At 48.0% G+C, this 16,295-nt stretch overlaps 3 protein-coding genes across 3 annotated transcripts; 2 read left to right on the forward strand and 1 right to left on the reverse strand.

The window, feature by feature from the left end:
* Positions 1-1,289: 1,289 nt before the first annotated feature.
* Positions 1,290-4,466, reverse strand: LOC133229495 (zinc finger and SCAN domain-containing protein 5B-like). Its single transcript, XM_061385860.1, has 4 exons — positions 3,899-4,466; positions 3,402-3,608; positions 2,311-2,463; positions 1,290-1,934 (listed from the first exon to the last, which is right to left on the reverse strand). The coding sequence occupies exons 1-4, from the start codon at positions 4,274-4,276 to the stop codon at positions 1,290-1,292; spliced, it is 1,383 nt and encodes a 460-aa protein (XP_061241844.1). The 5' UTR covers positions 4,277-4,466.
* Positions 4,467-6,651: 2,185 nt separating this feature from the next.
* LOC133231168 (protein FAM32A-like) lies at positions 6,652-9,758 on the forward strand. The gene has a single exon (XM_061389462.1). The coding sequence runs from the start codon at positions 8,019-8,021 to the stop codon at positions 8,481-8,483; it is 465 nt and encodes a 154-aa protein (XP_061245446.1). The 5' UTR covers positions 6,652-8,018; the 3' UTR covers positions 8,484-9,758.
* A 56-nt stretch (positions 9,759-9,814) lies between these two features.
* On the forward strand, positions 9,815-13,913 carry LOC133231167 (zinc finger and SCAN domain-containing protein 5B-like). Its single transcript, XM_061389461.1, has 4 exons — positions 9,815-11,204; positions 11,486-11,692; positions 12,630-12,783; positions 13,158-13,913. The coding sequence occupies exons 1-4, from the start codon at positions 10,827-10,829 to the stop codon at positions 13,802-13,804; spliced, it is 1,386 nt and encodes a 461-aa protein (XP_061245445.1). The 5' UTR covers positions 9,815-10,826; the 3' UTR covers positions 13,805-13,913.
* Positions 13,914-16,295: the final 2,382 nt, after the last annotated feature.

A 16,295-nucleotide genomic window follows, 5' to 3' on the forward strand; every position in this document is an offset into this window, starting at 1 on the left:
CAACAGGTAGAACCATTAAAGAGGCCACCATATTGGTTTGCCATAAACTTTCTCTAATGTATTTTATTTAATTTAGACTTCATGGATGGCATTTCTTGGGGAAAAAGATTGCTTTTCCTGATCTAATGAATTTTTTCTCTCTGTTTGAAGACTGTGAGGCAGTGCAATAAGTGTAATCCATAGGTTGTAATCAAATTGGGTTACCTAATCTTGTTTCTTTTCTCAGGAAATAATTCATCAAAGACTCTTGTCTAAAATCAGTTAATGAGGTCAACTGTAAGAAGCCATTTCAGAGAGGCATCACAGAAACCAGAGGTTGTACACCAGTAGAGAAAAAGAGGAGAAGGCAATGGCACCCCACTCCAGTACTCTGGCCTGGAAATCCCATGGATGCAGGAGCCTGGTGGGCTACAGTCCATGGGGTCTCTAGGGTCGGACACGACTGAGCGACTTCACTTTCACATTTCCCTTTCATGCATTGGAGAAAGAAATGGCAACCCACTCCAGTGTTCTTGCCTGGAGAACCCCAGGGACGGGGGAGCCTGGTGGGCTTCCGTCTATGGGGTAGCACAATGTCAGACATGACTGGAGTGACTTAGCCGCAGTTAGCAGCAGCAGGGGAAAAGAATGACACTTATCAATTTAAGAAGCCTTCTTTATCTAAATACCTAAGGACGCAGTATCCAAACTAGTACAAAGGGAACATATCTCAACATAATAATGGCCACATAGACAAAACCATGGCTATCACCTACCTGTAGCAAAGTCTTAGAAGAGAAAACACACAGCTCTCTGATAGAAATGTGTTTGCTTATTTGAAATTTAAATTTCACTGTTGATCCTGTATTTAATCTAGCTGTCCTGCTAGGAGCATCCTATTTTACAAGGATATCACTCCTGACAAGCAGGCAATCAGCAGTAGCCTCACTCTGATGATGAGGTACTGAGAACCAGTGAGACACTGCTTCATTGGAAGAACAAGAACAACATGAAGAGAAAACATGTAAGAAAACCAGAGTCTATTTCGTAAGGCAATTCTCCTCCAATTGAAAATAGACAAATGAAAAAGAAAACTATAGTCTATAGCAAAGTAGACAACAAAATCCAAAGGAAAAATAAGTTATCACTCAAGTATCCTAATTCACGCGAGTGGAACCCCACTGGGTTCCACGATCCTCCTAAGCCCCGCCCCTGTCATCCACACTTTGTATCACACAGGTGACAAATCATTCTAAATTTTCTCATTAGAACAGAAAAGACCTGAACCTGAGAGCAGGGTCCTGAGCCAGTCATCTGGAATGGATTTTCCGTTGGCGTTTGAAAGTCCCCAGCTGACGGAAGGCTCTGTGACACTCGGGGCACACGTAGGGCTTGAGCCCAGAGTGGGTGCGTTGGTGAACACTGAGGTTCCCTCGGTGGCCGAAAGCTCTGTCACAGTGCTCACAGCGGAAAGGCTTCTCCTGGGTGTGGGTCCTCTTGTGACCACGCAGCGTGGAGTTGTGGGTGAATCTCTTGAAGCAGATATCACAGCTGTAGGGCTTCTCACCAGTGTTGATCCGCTGGTGAACCCGCAGGTCTGAAGGCTGTATGAACCCTTTGGCACAGATGTCGCATTGAAAGGGCCTCTCCCCTGTGTGTGTCCTCTGGTGCAAAGTAAGCTGAGATTGATAAGGAAAGCTCTTTTTGCAGATGCTGCATTCAGAGGGTGCCCGTCCCAGGGTTTCTGCTCCCTCAGGAAGACTGGTGGGTCCCACGGTGCCAAATGCACCAACAGAATGGGACCCAAACTGTCCTGAGAACTCTCCTTGGTCCAAACACAAGGCTGCTTCTTGACCCACGTCTTGGCAAGTGGGACTGCTCTCCCGCTTCCTTTTGACATGTCTGTGATTCTTCAGAGGACCTCGTCTGGATCCACTCGGAGTGGAAACATCTCCCTCTAGAACACAAGAGGAAAGGGTTCAGAGCCACATTTGAAGTATCACTTCCTTCCTGGGGACTCTCCCCTCTCTCTCTGCCCTCCCAGAAACTGCTGAAAGAAGAGATTCAGCACCATATTTATCAAGGAGCTTTTTCCATGGTGCCAGCCTCATTGGAACCATCCCTAATCTTGGCTACAGACTTCCCAGCAACCAAACGACATAAGAGTCTAGCTAATGAAACACTCTGGAACATTGACTATGGAGAAGGTTGGCATTGGAGAACCAACTGCTACCCCACAATAACAAGGGATGGAAATGTTGGGTACCCCTTCCTGGACATCAGTGGAGGTAGTCATTACCTCCTGCAGTCTCCAAGTTTTTAATACTCAACACAATCCTGCAGAAGTTCAGGCTCTTGAGACAGAAGGGTTCTTGTCACTCCTGTATCTTCCAGCAGGTCCTTCTCCAAGTTCTCCTTGGAGGGCGTCTGACCCTCCAGTTCACCTGTATCAGGAATGGTCTCCAGTGGGAGAGCTTTCTGGCCCTGACAAGGGGAAAACAAGCAGAGTCAATCCCACTGCCTTAGCCCACGGCAAGCTCTGTCTCCTCTTTGCCCACCCGCCTCGTACCCTGATCTCACACTCCAGCTTTCTGAATATCAGTTTGGGAGATATGCCCTGACTGCTTCCCATCACCCTGATTGGCAATCCTCTTCTGATTCCCATGTCTGTCCTTGATCTATACCAACCACCTCTGGCAAACAAGTCCAGACTTCACAGCTGGCTCTGCCAATTATCTATGCACATATCTCTCCACCTCATCTCACATTCTCCAGGCCCTGAATCTGAAAGCAGAGGATTCTGGCTCTAGGGCTCCTGACTTCAACACTTGTTGGTACCCTGCCTGGATTTCCCTTCGTCATGGAAGGTGGCCTGGGGCATAATAAGATGATAAGCAGTATAGCTGTTATACTATATAGCTCTATTCTATACTATGTAGCTCTATTCATGAGAAATCAGTAGCATCTCCTCCCCCGATTCACATTTCAAAAAAATCCACTCTCTCCAGACATACTCCAAAATCTGAGGGGGAAAATGATTCCAACAGGGAACTTGTTATTCAATTCAAGGTGTTTACAATATCCCCCAATATTAGTGCCTCTGACGAAATCCATCACGGGTGAAACAGCTGTGAGTGCATTTACCCCTGATGAACCGACCCAGCACCATCCCGTGGAAACAGGACTCCTCTGCCCTCATGCTTAGGGCCACAAGCTTTCATCGTGAAGGACTATGAAAGATGGACTGTCTTCATTCTCACACTGGGTGGAAAATGGCCGGGAACGGAACGCATCCATGGGAATTCCTGGAGGCAGTGGGTCCATTCCTGTCCTTTGCCAAGTTCTCCCAATTACTTATGCAGCCACGCCCACCTGACCCTCTTTTACCTGTTCCCAGACTGGAGGTCAGACATCACACTCACCTGCCCCCTCAACAGGTCCTTGGCTCCTGGCAGATGCTGCCTGTCTTGGCTTTCCTGCTGGCCCTCGTCTGGAGGGACCACACTGACTGTAGACTGGGGCTTCCTGGCTCGGTCTCCCTCACTGTGCCCCTCACTGACCTCAGATCCTAACATCTCAACACCCGAGACTGGCATCAAAAAATCCTCGCCTTGGACACGGACTACAGCCTGTGAGGAAAAATTCAGATAGAATCAGTCTCCCTTCACAAGATCCAAAAAGGTATTCATTGTGTATCCCACCCTAGGAGCCCACCTCCTGGGAATGACATTTGAAAAACCAATACCCTCAAAGTGAGAACAAACAGAAACATCTCCAGTGATGCCACAGGCCAACTGCACACCCCTCTTGTAATCAGTGATTTAGACCCAAGCCCTCTGATCCTTCTGCTTCATCTCCCAGCTCGCAGCCCCTCATGCCACCGTTCCCTGTCTCAGCGGGTCACTAGGGTCCTATTGACCCATTTCTGTAGCTTGTGCTTCTTTCTCAGCACCTCCTCCAGATCCTTACAAGTCTCGGCACCACTACCTTTAACTAAGACCTGGATGTCCTGCGGCATGCACATCACGAACTGCTCCAGCACCAGCCTGTCCACCATGTCCTCCTTGGTGTGAAGATCCGGCCTCAGCCACAGACTGCAGAGTTCACGGAGCCTCCTCAGAGCCTTGATCAGGTCGGATTCGTCTGAGCTGCTAAATGTTCTGAAGCGACCGCACAACTCTTCAAGGTCAGAGTCGGGGTTTTCCCTTCGGGTGTCTTGGCATGGCGCAAACGCTGGCGACTCTGCTCCGGGCCTGTCCGCGTCAGGGCCACGACGCCTTGTCTGGTTCTCAGCCATACCGACTGTAGACTTCTTCAGTAGGACTCTGGGCAAATGCTTCTAGAGTCGGTGCCCAACTGACCCCGATGGAAAGGAATTTCCTCTTGCTTTTCCTCAGTAATAGATTCAGTATTCAGAAATATGGGGCAAAAAAGAAAAACGAATGCAGCCAATTAGTTTTATTTTCATCCACCCTACCATCCCTCATCCAAATACTGGGCATTATTACCCCTTCTGTATTTCACACCAGGGACAAGAATCCATTCTCTTATTCCTCCGACAAGAAACTGTGTGGTCAAAAATGTCCACAGGGCACTGCTTAAAAGCCCTTGTTGAAAAAAATGAACCACACCACACGACACCATGGAGTGTGGAAACAATCTCATCTCACTGAAGATTCCACAAATGAACCACAGTTCCCGTGTGGCCGGAGGGAGATGGGTGGAGTTCACACGGTCTCTGAGCGAATGCAAGGTGAACAGAAAGCCAGGACTTACTGAAACCCACTTCCACGTGCCCTGACTTCGAGCGTTCTCTTTAGACATTTCCCATCAATTACCTCTTTGAAGCCTTCTCGCCTCGGTCCTCCTCAGTTGGGGACTTGCTCTCAAACTCGGCCGGCAGAGAAGCGTCTCTCTATGGAGCTGGAAGAATCAGCGCATGGATTCGTTGAGGGCGGGGCAAACCTTTCTAGATAATCCCACTTTACTTAATCACAGGGATTCGATTGCCCATGGAAACTTGCTCAGGACAAACCACGATTTACTAAAGAGGCCTCCATAGTGATTTAGCGACAGATTCTGTGTATTTCTTTTGTTCTGTTTTTGGCCAAGCAGGGAGGCACGTGCGGTCTCAGTTCCCAGACCGCGGAAGGAAACCATGGCGCATGCAGCGGGAGCGCTAAGTCTCAACCGCTGGACCGCTAGGGAAATCCCTCGGTTTCCCTTTCGATTTCATTGATTTTGGACTTTGGGGACTGCATTTTGGGGTGAACGGACTGGTTTTAATGACCTTGTGAATTTTTTGTCTTACTGCCTGGAGGGTTTGACGGAGTCGGAGACATGGTGGTGGGTACCAGATGGGTTTGACTCCACTTGTCTTTTCTGTTCTTGTGAGATAAGTCTTCAAAGGCTTTTCTAAAATCAGCTGATGAGCTAAGGCGTGAGAAGACCCGATTTCTAAGTAGCCTTTTTGAAGACTAGAAGTTGTACACTAATAGGAAAAAAGAATGACACCTATCACTTTCAGAAGCCTTCCTTTTTCAAAACACCTTGGGAAGAAATACCTGAAGTATGGAGTGAGTGAATCTATCTCAGCATAATAACAGCCATGTAGGCAAAACCATGGCCATCACCTATTCCCTGTAATAAAGTCTTAGAAAATACGCAGACACATTTGACAGAAATGTGTTTATTTGAAATTTAAATTCCACTAGAGAGCTTGGCCTCTGTGCCAGGACCATGCAGGTTTACAGAGAAGTCCTGCCTAATAGGAAGGCAGTCAACAGTAGGCTCAGTTTCATGATGAAGTTCTGAGAACTAATGAGACATGCTTTCAGTAGAAGAATAACAAAAGAAAGCAAAAACTGATTGAAACAGGCTACACTAAAGTAGAAAACAAAATCCAAAGGGAACGATAAGCCATCACTCAAATATCCTCCTCATTCATGTAAATGGAACGCCCTGGACCCAATATCCTCCGAAGCTCTTCCCATGTCATCCACCCTTTGTGTTACAGAAGTGACAAATCATTGTGAATTTCCTTCTTGGAGCAGAAATGACTTGGACCCGAGGGCAGGGTCCTGGACCAGTGGTTCGGAATGGGTTTCCTGGTGGGATTTGAGACACCCCAGGGAGCAGAAGGCTGGTAACACTCAGGACACATGTAGGGCTCCAGCCCAGAGTGTGTCCACTGAGGTTCCCACTGTGATCGAAAGCTTTTTCACAGTGCTCACAGCAGAAAGGCTTCTCTTGGGTGTGGTTCCTCTGGTGAGCCTGCAGCGTGGAGTCGTGGGGGAACTTCTTGGGGTAGAGATCACAGTTGTAGGGCTTCTCGCCTGCGTGGGTCTCCTGGTGATGACACAGGTCCAGAGGCTGCATGAACCATTGGACATGGATGTTGCTTTTTTCTCTTTGTAATTTAAAGGGCCCTCTCTCTTTAATGCAGTTCTAGAATAAGAGCCCATTCCTTTGATAAGCAGGGGCTCAGCAGAAGATTCTAAAGGATGTGTGTAAAAAAATGTTTCCAAAGGCTCCAGAGATGACCCCAACTCTGCTTCCTGCTTCCCCTGGACAATACTCCATCTCCTGGGTTGGGTGGCTACTTGGTCCAGCTGACTGTAGGAATGTCATAGTGCTCCATGAGCGTGTCCAGGTGTCTGTTGAAGTCCTCCACTCTCTGCTTTTGGGTTTTGGAGGCTTTCTTCAGGATCCTCTCCATTTGTTGCTTCTCCTGCACCTTCTCAAAGGCCTCCTGGGCTGGGGTCCGCTTATCGAGGTGGCGCCTCAGATGCTCATCCTGGTTCTTCTGGATTTTTCCCATCGTTTCCAGGAGTTTTGCCTTGTCTATATCCTTTTTCTTCTTCCGCCACTAACCAAACTAGTTAAAACTTTCAGATACCTATGCTTTGACTCCTTCCAACTCTCCAGGTAAATGAGAAAAGTATTTGATAGACCAGGAAAATCAATCTTACTACCAAAAAGTGCATGGACTTCCCTGGTGGTAAAGAATCTGCCTGCAATGCGGGAGACCTGGCTTTGCTCCCTGGGTTGGTAAGATCCCTTGGAGAGGGGAACAGCTACCAACTCGTTTTCTGGTGTGGAGAATTCCATGGACTGTATATCCACGGGGTCACAAAGTGTCGGACATGACTGAAAGACTTTCACTTTACTTCTTTCCCAGATGAGCCATCAGGGAAGCCCAAGAATACTGAGTGAGTAGCCTAGCCTTTTTCCAGTAGATCTTCCTGACCCAGGAATTACTACAGCGTCTCCTGCATTGCAGGTGGATCCTTTACCACCTGAGCTATCAGAGAAGTCTACCAGAAAACCAACATGGAGGCCTGTTTGATAAATTGTGTTGTTTTTTTTTTTTTTCCGGTGGAGTGTCCGTGTGAAACTGGATCCGTGGATAATTGGATTATCTAAAATGAGGTCATATAAATGGCTTGAAGCACCCTTGCACAATCTCTGTGCTGATGGGGTAACAAGCAGGGACCCTTGCCATTTCCCCCGGCTCTCTATAAATAGAGATGTTTCAGCCCCAGACACATTCTGATAGCCAGTCACCGACTTGAGGAGTCTGACAGCAAGAGGGCTCAAAGGAGGTAAGTGATGAGTGAGAACATCTAAGGAGAAGGTTTGGGAATCAATACAGAAGGAGGTGGTGGGTTTCGGAAGGCTGGGTTTTCTACTCACCTTGCATCAGCTCAAAGATCTTGTGAAAGCAGTGGATCTCCCTTAAACTCCATATGAACTATGGTTGCCTCCTGAGCTCTCTGTGAGGGGGGAAGAATGGACTTGAAACATGTAAATGGAACTTGGGAACTATAGTGGAACACAGATCCTTCTCTTGGTGAAAAGACATTTTAAATAAGAGGTCTTTCAGGTTCCCCCCGCCTGCCTCCATCTGATTTATAGGTTTATAAATCACCTTGATTTATAGGGTGTTGCCACCCTCCATGCTGTGGTGTGGTGTGCTGCATTAATTCCTCAAGGCTTTCTGAACCCTGGCCCCCTGGGCAAAGCAGAGATGTTCGTCTATGTTCATTGCTGTTAACCCATACAGAGGGAACCTCTTGGATCTACAGAGGAGAACGATATTTTCCCAATTTCCATTTGAAAAACTGACCCCACACTCTTGTCCATTTAGAAATCTGAATCCAAAGATGGGCAGCATGGACGCCTACGAGCAGGTCCAAAAGGGACCCCTGAAGCTGAAAGGAGTCACAGAGCTTGGCGTGACCAGGCGGAAGAAGAAAAAGGACAGAGACAAGGCAAAACTCCTGGAAACGATGGGAAAAATCCAGAAGAACCAGGAGGAGGACCTGAGGCGCCACCTCGACCCAGCCCAGGTGGCCTTTGAGAAGGTGCAGGAGAAGCGACAAATGGAGAGGATCCTGAAGAAAGCATCCAAATCCCACAAGCAGAGAGTGGAGGACTTCAACAGACACCTGGATATGCTCACGGAGCACTATGACATTCCTAAAGTCAGCTGGACCAAGTAGCCACCCAACCCAGGACATGGAGTATTGTCCAGGGGAAGCAGGAAGCAGAGTTGGGGTCATCTCTGGAGCCTTTGGAAACATTCTTTTACACGCATCCTTTGAGCCTTCTGCTGAGCCTGTGCTTATCAAAGTAATGGGCTCTTATTCTGGAACAGCATTAAAGAGAGACGGCCCTTTAAATTAAACAAAGAGAAAAGCAACATCAATGTGCAATGGTTCATGCAGCCTCCGGACCCATGTGATCACCTGGAGACCCACGTGGGCGAGAAGCCCTACAGCTGCGATTTCTGCCCCAAGAAGGTGCCCCACGACTCCACGCTGCATGCTCACCAGAGGACCCACATCCAAGAGAAGCCTTTCTTCTGTGAGCACTGTGAAAAAGCTTTCAACCACAGTGGGAACCCCAGTGGTCACACACGGGGCTCGAGCTCTACATGTGCCCCGAGTGTCACCTGCCTTCTGCTCCCTGAGGTGTCTCAAATCCCACCAGGAAACCCATTCTGAACCACTGGCCCTGGACCCTGCCTGTCGGGTCCAAGTCCTTCTGCTCCAAGAAGGAAATTCACAATGATTTGTCACTTCTGTAACACAAAGGGTGGATGACATGGGAAGAGCTTCGGAGGATATTGGGTCCAGGGGCTTCCATTTACATGAATGAGGAGGATATTTGAGTGATGGCTTATCGTTCCCTTTGGATTTTGTTTTATACTTTAGTGTAGCCTGTTTCAATCAGTTTTTGTTTTCTTTTGTTATTCTTCTACTGAAAGCATGTCTCATTAGTTATCAGTACTTCATCATGAAACTGAGCCTACTGCTGACTGCCTTTCTGTTAGGTGGGACTTCACTGTAAAACTGCATGTTCCTGGCACAGAGGCCAGGCTCTGCCGTGGAATTTAAATTTAAATAAACACATTTTTGTCAAAGAGTGTCTGTGTATTTTCTAAGACTTTTCTACAGGGAATAGGTGATAGCCGTGGTTTTGCCTACATGGCTGTTATTAGGCTGAGATAGATTGACGCACGCCATACTTGTTCAGGGATTTCTTCACGAGGTGTTTGGAAAAAAGGAAGGCTTCCAAAAGTGATAGGTGTCATTCTTTTTTCCTATTGGTGTACAACTTCTAGTCTTCAAAAAGGTTTTGAATCGGGTTTTCTCACACCTTAGCTCATCAGCTGATTTTAGAAAAGCCTTTGAAGACTTATCTCACAAGAACAGAAAGAAGACAGGAGTCAAACTGATCTGGCTCCCACCATCATGTCTATGACTCCGTCAAACTCTCCAGGGAATGAGACCAAAAATTCACGAGATCATTTAAACCAGTCCGTTCACCCCAAAATGCAGTCCCCAAAGTCCAAAATCAATCAAATCCAAAAGGAAACCGAGGGATTTCCCTAGCGGTCCTGCGGGTGAGACTTAGCGCTCCCGCTGCATGCGCCGTGGTTTCCTTCCGCGGTCTGGGAACTGAGACCGCACGTGCCTCCCTGCTTGGCCAAAGATAGAACAAAACAAATACACAGAATCTGTCGCTAAATCACTATGGAGGCCTCTTTAGTAAATCGTGGTTTGTCCTGAGCGAGTTTCCAAGGGCAATCGAATCCCTGTGATTAAGTAAAGTGGGATTATCTAGAATGGTTTGCCCCGCCCTCAGCGAATCCATGCGCCGATTGGGTAACAGGCCGAGAGGTCCGGCATTTCTTCCAGCTCTAAACAAAGACGCTTCTCCGCCGGCCGAGTTTGAGAGCAAGTCCCCAACTGAGGAGGACCAAGGCGAGAAGGCTTCAAGGAGGTAATTGATGGGAAATGTGTAAAGAGAACGCTCGAAAGTCAGGGCACGTGGAAGTGGGTTTCAGTAAGTCCTGGCTTTCTGTTCACCTTGCATTCGCTCAGAGACCGTGTGAAATCCACCGATCTCCCTCCGGCCACACGGGAACTGTGGTTCATTTGTGGAATCTTCTGTGAGATGAGATTGTTTCCACACTCCATGGTGTCGTGTGGTGTGGTTCATTTTTCCAACAAGGGCTTTAAAGCACTGCCCTGTGGAGATTTTTGCCCACTCAGTTTCTTGTACTATAAGATGGATGTCGGAGGAATAAGAGAATGGATTCTTGTCCCTGGTGTGAAATTCTGAGGGGGGAAAAATGCCCAGTATTGGGATGAGGGATGGTAGGGTGGATGAAAATAAAACTAATTGGCTGCATTCGTTTTTCTTTTTTCCCCCATATTTCTGAATACTGAATCTATTACTGAGGAAAAGCAAGAGGAAATTCCTTTGCATCGGGGTCAGTTGGGCACCGACTCTAGAAGCATTTGCCCAGAGTCCTACTGAAAAACTCTACAGTCGGTATGGCTAATAACCAGACAAAGGGTCGTGGCCCCGTCGCCGACAGCCCCGGAGCAGAGTCGCCAGCGTCTGCGCCACGCCAAGGCACCCGAAGGGAAAACCCCGACTCCGACCTTGAAGTGTTGCGGGTCCGCTTCAGAACATTTAGCAGCTCGGACGAATCCGACCCGATCAATGCTCTGAGGAGGCTCCGTGAACTCTGCGGTCTGTGGCTGAGGCCGGATCTTCACACCAAGGAGCAGATGGTGGACAGGCTGGTGCTGGAGCAATTCGTGATGTGCATGCCACCGGACATCCAGGTCTTAGTCAAAAGTTGTGGTGCCGAGACTTGTAAGGATCTGGAAGAGGTGCTGAGAAAGAAGCAGAAACTGACGAAATGGGTGAGTAGGACCCTAATGACCCTGTGAGACGGAATGGTGGCATTGGGAGGTGGGAGATGAAGGAGAAGGATCAGAGGGCTTGGCTCTCAATCAGTGATTGCCAGAGGGGCGAGCACTTGGCCTGTGGCATCACTGGATATGTTTCTGTACATCCTCACTTTGAGGGTGTTGGTCTTTCAAATGTCATTCCCAGGAGGTGGCCTTCTAAGGTAGTATATGCAATGAATACCTTTTTGGATCTTGTGAAGGGAGACTAATCCTATTTGAATTTTTTGTCACAGGCTGTAGTCCGTGTCCAAGGCGAGGATTTTTTGATGCCAGTCTCGGGTGTTGAGATGTTAGGATCTGAGGTCAGTGAAGGGCACAGTGAGAGAGACCAAGCCAGGGAGCCCCAGTCTACAATCAATGTCGTCCCTCCAGATGAGGGCCAGCAGGAAAGCCAAGACAGGCAGCATCTGCCAGGAGGCAAGGACCTGTCGAGGAGGCAGGTGAGTGTGATGTCCTGACCTCCAGTCTGGGAGCAGGTAGAAGAGGATCGGGTGGGCGTGGTTGTGGAAGTAATTGGGAGAGTTTGGCAAAGGACAGGAATGGACCCACTGCCTCCAGGAATTCCCATGGATGCATTCCTTTCCCAGCCGTTTTCCATCCAGTGTGAGAATGAAGACAATCCATCTTTCATAGTCCTTCACCATGAAAGCTTGTGGCCCTAAGCATGAGGGCAGAGGAGTCCCGTTTCCACGGGATGGTGCTGGGTGGGTTCATCAGGGGTAAATGAACTCACAGCTGTTTCACCCATGATGGATTTCATCAGAGGCACTAATATTGGGGGATATTGTAAACACCTTGAATTGAATAACAAGTTCCCCATTGGAGTCATTTTCCCCCTCAGAATTTGGAGTATGTCTGGAGACAGTGGATTTTTTTGAAATGTGAATCGGGGGAGGAGATGCTACTGATTTCTCGTGAATAGAGCTACATAGTATAGAATAGAGCTATATAGTATAACAGCTATACTGCTTATCATCTTATTATGCCCCAGGCCACCTTCCATGACCAAGGGAAATCCAGGCAAGGTATCAACAAGTGGTGAAGTCAGGAGCCCTAGAGCCAGAATCCTCTGTTTTCAGATTCAGGGCCTGGAGAATGTGAGATGAGGTGGAGAAATATTTGCAAAGATAATTGGCAGAGCCAGCTGTGAAGTCTGGACTTTTGCCAGAGGTGGTCGGTATAGATCAAGGACAGACATGGGAATCAGAAGAGGATTGCCAATCAGGGTGATGGGAAGCAGTCAGGGCATATCTCCCAAACTGATATTCAGAAAGCTGGAGTGTGAGATCAGGGTACGAGGCGGGTGGGGAAAGAGGAGACAGAGCTTGCCGAGGGCTAAGGCAGTGGGATTGACTCTGCTTGGTTGCCCCTTGTCAGGGCCAGAAAGCTCTCCCACCAGAGACCATTCCTGAAACAGATGAACTGGAGGGTCAGACGCCCTCCAGGGAGTACTTGGTGAAGGACCTGCTGGAAGACACAGGAGTGACAAGAACCCTTTCGTCTCAAGAGCCTGAACTTCTACAGGATCGTGGTGAGTATTAAAAACTTGGAGACCACAGGATGTAATGACTGCCTCCACTGATGTCCAGGAAGGGGTACCTAGCATTCCCTTCCCTTGGTGTTGTGCGGTAGGAGTTGGTTCTCCAATGCCAACCTTCTCCATCGTCAACGTTCCAGAGTGTTTCATCAGCTAGACTCTTAGGTCGTTTGGTTGCTGGGAAGTCTGTAGCCAAGATTAGGGATGGTTCCAATGAGGCCGGCACCATGGTGAACGCTCCTTGATAAATATGGTGCTGAATCTCTTCTTTCAGCAGATCCTGGGAGGTCAGAGTGAGAGGGGAGAGTCCCCAGGAAGGAAGTGATACTTCAAATGTGGCTCCTGAAGCCTTTCCTCTTGTATTCCAGAGGGAGACGTTTCCACTCCGAGTGGATCCAGACGAGGTCCTCTGAAGAATCGCAGACATGTCAAAAGGAAGCGGGACAGCAGTCCAACTTGCCAAGACGTGTGTCAAGAAGCAGCCACGTGTTTGGACAAAGGAGAGTTCTCAGGACAGCTCGGGTCCCATTCCGTTGGTGCTTCTGGCACCGGGGGACCCACCAGTCTTCCTGAGGGAGCAGAAACCCCGGGACGGGCACCCTCTGAATGCAGCGTCTGCAAAAAGAGCTTTCCTTATCAATCTCAGCTTACCTTGCACCAGAGGACACACACAGGAGAGAGGCCCTTTCAATGCGACATCTGTGCCAAAGGGTTCATACAGCCTTCAGACCTGCGGGTTCACCAGCGGATCCACACTGGTGAGAAACCCTACAGCTGTGACATCTGCCTCAAGAACTTCGCCCACAACTCCACGCTGCGTGCTCACAAGAGGACCCACACCCAGGAGAAGCCTTTCCGCTGTGAGCACTGTGACAGAGCTTTCGGCCACCGAGGGAACCTCAGTGTTCACCAACGCACCCACTCTGGACTAAAGCCCTACGTGTGCCCCGAGTGTCAAAGAGCCTTCCGTCAGCTGGGGACTTTCAAACGCCACCGGAAAATCCATTCCAGATGACTGGCTCAGGACCCTGCCCTCAGGTCCAGGTCTTTTCTGTTTTAATGAGAAAATTTAGAATGATTTGTCACCTGTGTGATACAAAGTGTGGATGACAGGGGAAGGGCTTAGGAGGGTTCCACTGACGTGAATTAGGATATTTGAGTGAATTAGGATATTTGCGTGATGACTTGTTTTTCCCTTGGATTTTGTTTTCTACTTTGCTATAGACTGTAGTTTTCTTTTTCTTTTGTGTATTTTCAATTGGAGGAGAATTGCCTTACGATTATAGACTCTGGTTTTCTTACATGTTTTCGCTTTGTGTTGTTCTTGTTCTTCCAATGAAGATGTGTCTCACCAGTTATCAGTACCTCATCATCAGAGAAACTACTGTTGATTGCCTTCCTGCCAGGTGTGATTTCCTTGTAAAATAGGATGCTCCTAGCAGGATGGCTAGAGAAAGCAATGGCACTCCACTCCAGTACTCTTGCCTGGAAAATCCCATGGATGGAGGGGCCTGGTGGGCTACAGTCCATGGGGTCGCTAAGAATCAGACATGACTGAGCGATTTCACTTTCAATTTTCACTTTCATGCATTGGAGAAGGAAATGGCAACCCACTCCAGTGTTCTTGCCTGGAGAGTCCCAGGGATGGGGGAGCCTGGTGGGCTGCCATCTATGGTGCTACACAGAGTCGGACACGACTGAAGCGGCTTAGCAGCAGCAGCAGCAGCAGCAAGATGGCTAGATTAAATACAGGTTCACCTGTGTAATTTAAATTTCAAATAAACAAACACATTTCTATCAAAGAGCTGTGTGTTTTCTCTTCTAAGACTTTGCTACAGGTAGATGATAGCCATGGTTTTGTCTATGTGGCCATTATTATGTTGAGATATGTTCCCTTTGTACTAGTTTGGATACTGCTTCCTTAGGTATTTAGAAAAAGAAGGCTTGTTAAATTGATAAGTGTCATTCTTTTCCCCTGTTGCTGCTAACTGCTGCTAAGTCATTCCAGTCGTGTCCGACATTGTGGGACCCCATAGATGGCAGCCCACCAGGCTCCCCTGTCCCTGGGATTCTCCAGGCAAGAACACCTGACTGGGTTGCCATTTCCTTCTCCAATGCATGAAAGGGAAATGTGAAAGTGAAGTCGCTCAGTCGTGTCCGACTCTTAGTGACCCCATGGACTGTAGCCCATCAGGCTTCTCCATCCATGGGATTTTCCTGGCCAGAGCACTGGAGTTGGGCGCCATTGCCTTCTCCTCTTTTTCTCTACTGGTGTACAACCTCTGGTTTCTGTGATGCCTCTCTGAAATGGCTTCTTACAGTTGATCTCGTCAGCTGATTTTAGACAAAAGTCTTTGATGACTTAATTCATGAGAAAAGAAACAAGATTGGGTAACCCAATTTGATTACCACCGTTGTATTACAATTATTGCACTTCTTCACAGTTGCCAAGCAGAGAAAAAATTCATTAGATCCGGAAAATCAATCTGTTTCCCCAAGAAATGCCATCCACGAAGTATAAAGTAAATAAAATACATTAGACAAAGTTTACTGCCAAACCAATATGGTGGCCTCTTTAATGGTTCTTCCTGTTGGAGTCTCCATAGGAAATGGAATCTACCCAGATTATCCAAAGTGGTTCCTTTCATGCCCTTTATCCAATCACTGGGATGATGAGGTTATGGCCGGAAACCCCTGGAGTTTCACCCAACTCTCTATAAATACAGACATTTCAGCTCCAGACACACTTTGAGAGCCAGTGCCTGACCTGAGGAGGCTGAAGGCAAGAGACCTGGAAGGGGTAAGCGATGAGTGGGCACATCCAAGGAGGATGCCTAGAAATCAGGACACATGGGTGGGTTTCACGAAGGTCTCACTTTCTGTTCATCCTACATTAGTTGGGAGACCTTGTGACAGGAGATCTTCCTCTAACCCCGCGTTAACAACGGTTAATCGAGCTCTTCTGCAAGGGGAGAAGACTGTTTCCACACATGTTGCTGTGAGGTGGCTTGTTTTCTTCAAGAGTTTCTGAGCGGCACCCTATGGCCATTTAAAAACTACATATATGATTATTATTAGTTTTAAGTTTTTTAATTCATTCATTTTGGCTGGGCTGGGTCTTCTTTGCTGTGAGGGCTTTCTCTAGTCGTAGCTAGTGGGGACTACTCTCTAGCTGAGGGGTATGGGCTTCTCATTGTGGTGGCTTGTCCCATGGCAGAGCTGGGAGTCTACAGCTCGGGTTCAGTAGTTGCCCCTCTCAGGCTCAAGAGTTCTGGTGCACAGGCGTAGAGCCAGGCGGAGTCTTCCCATATGAGGGATCAAACCCATGTCCCCCTGCATTGGCAGCAGATTCTTAGCCACTGGACCACCAAGGAAGCCCTATGGTCATTTCTGACCAGACAGTTTTATGAAATATTGAATGAGTCGGGCAATGGTGTCCAATATTGGGATGTAGGGGAGACAGAAGGGTGGAAAAAAATGAAACCCATTTGTTTCTTTCTTTTTTT

Source organism: Bos javanicus, chromosome 18 (genome assembly GCF_032452875.1).
Source record: "Bos javanicus breed banteng chromosome 18, ARS-OSU_banteng_1.0, whole genome shotgun sequence".
In the NCBI taxonomy this organism is placed as follows: Eukaryota; Metazoa; Chordata; class Mammalia; order Artiodactyla; family Bovidae; genus Bos; species Bos javanicus.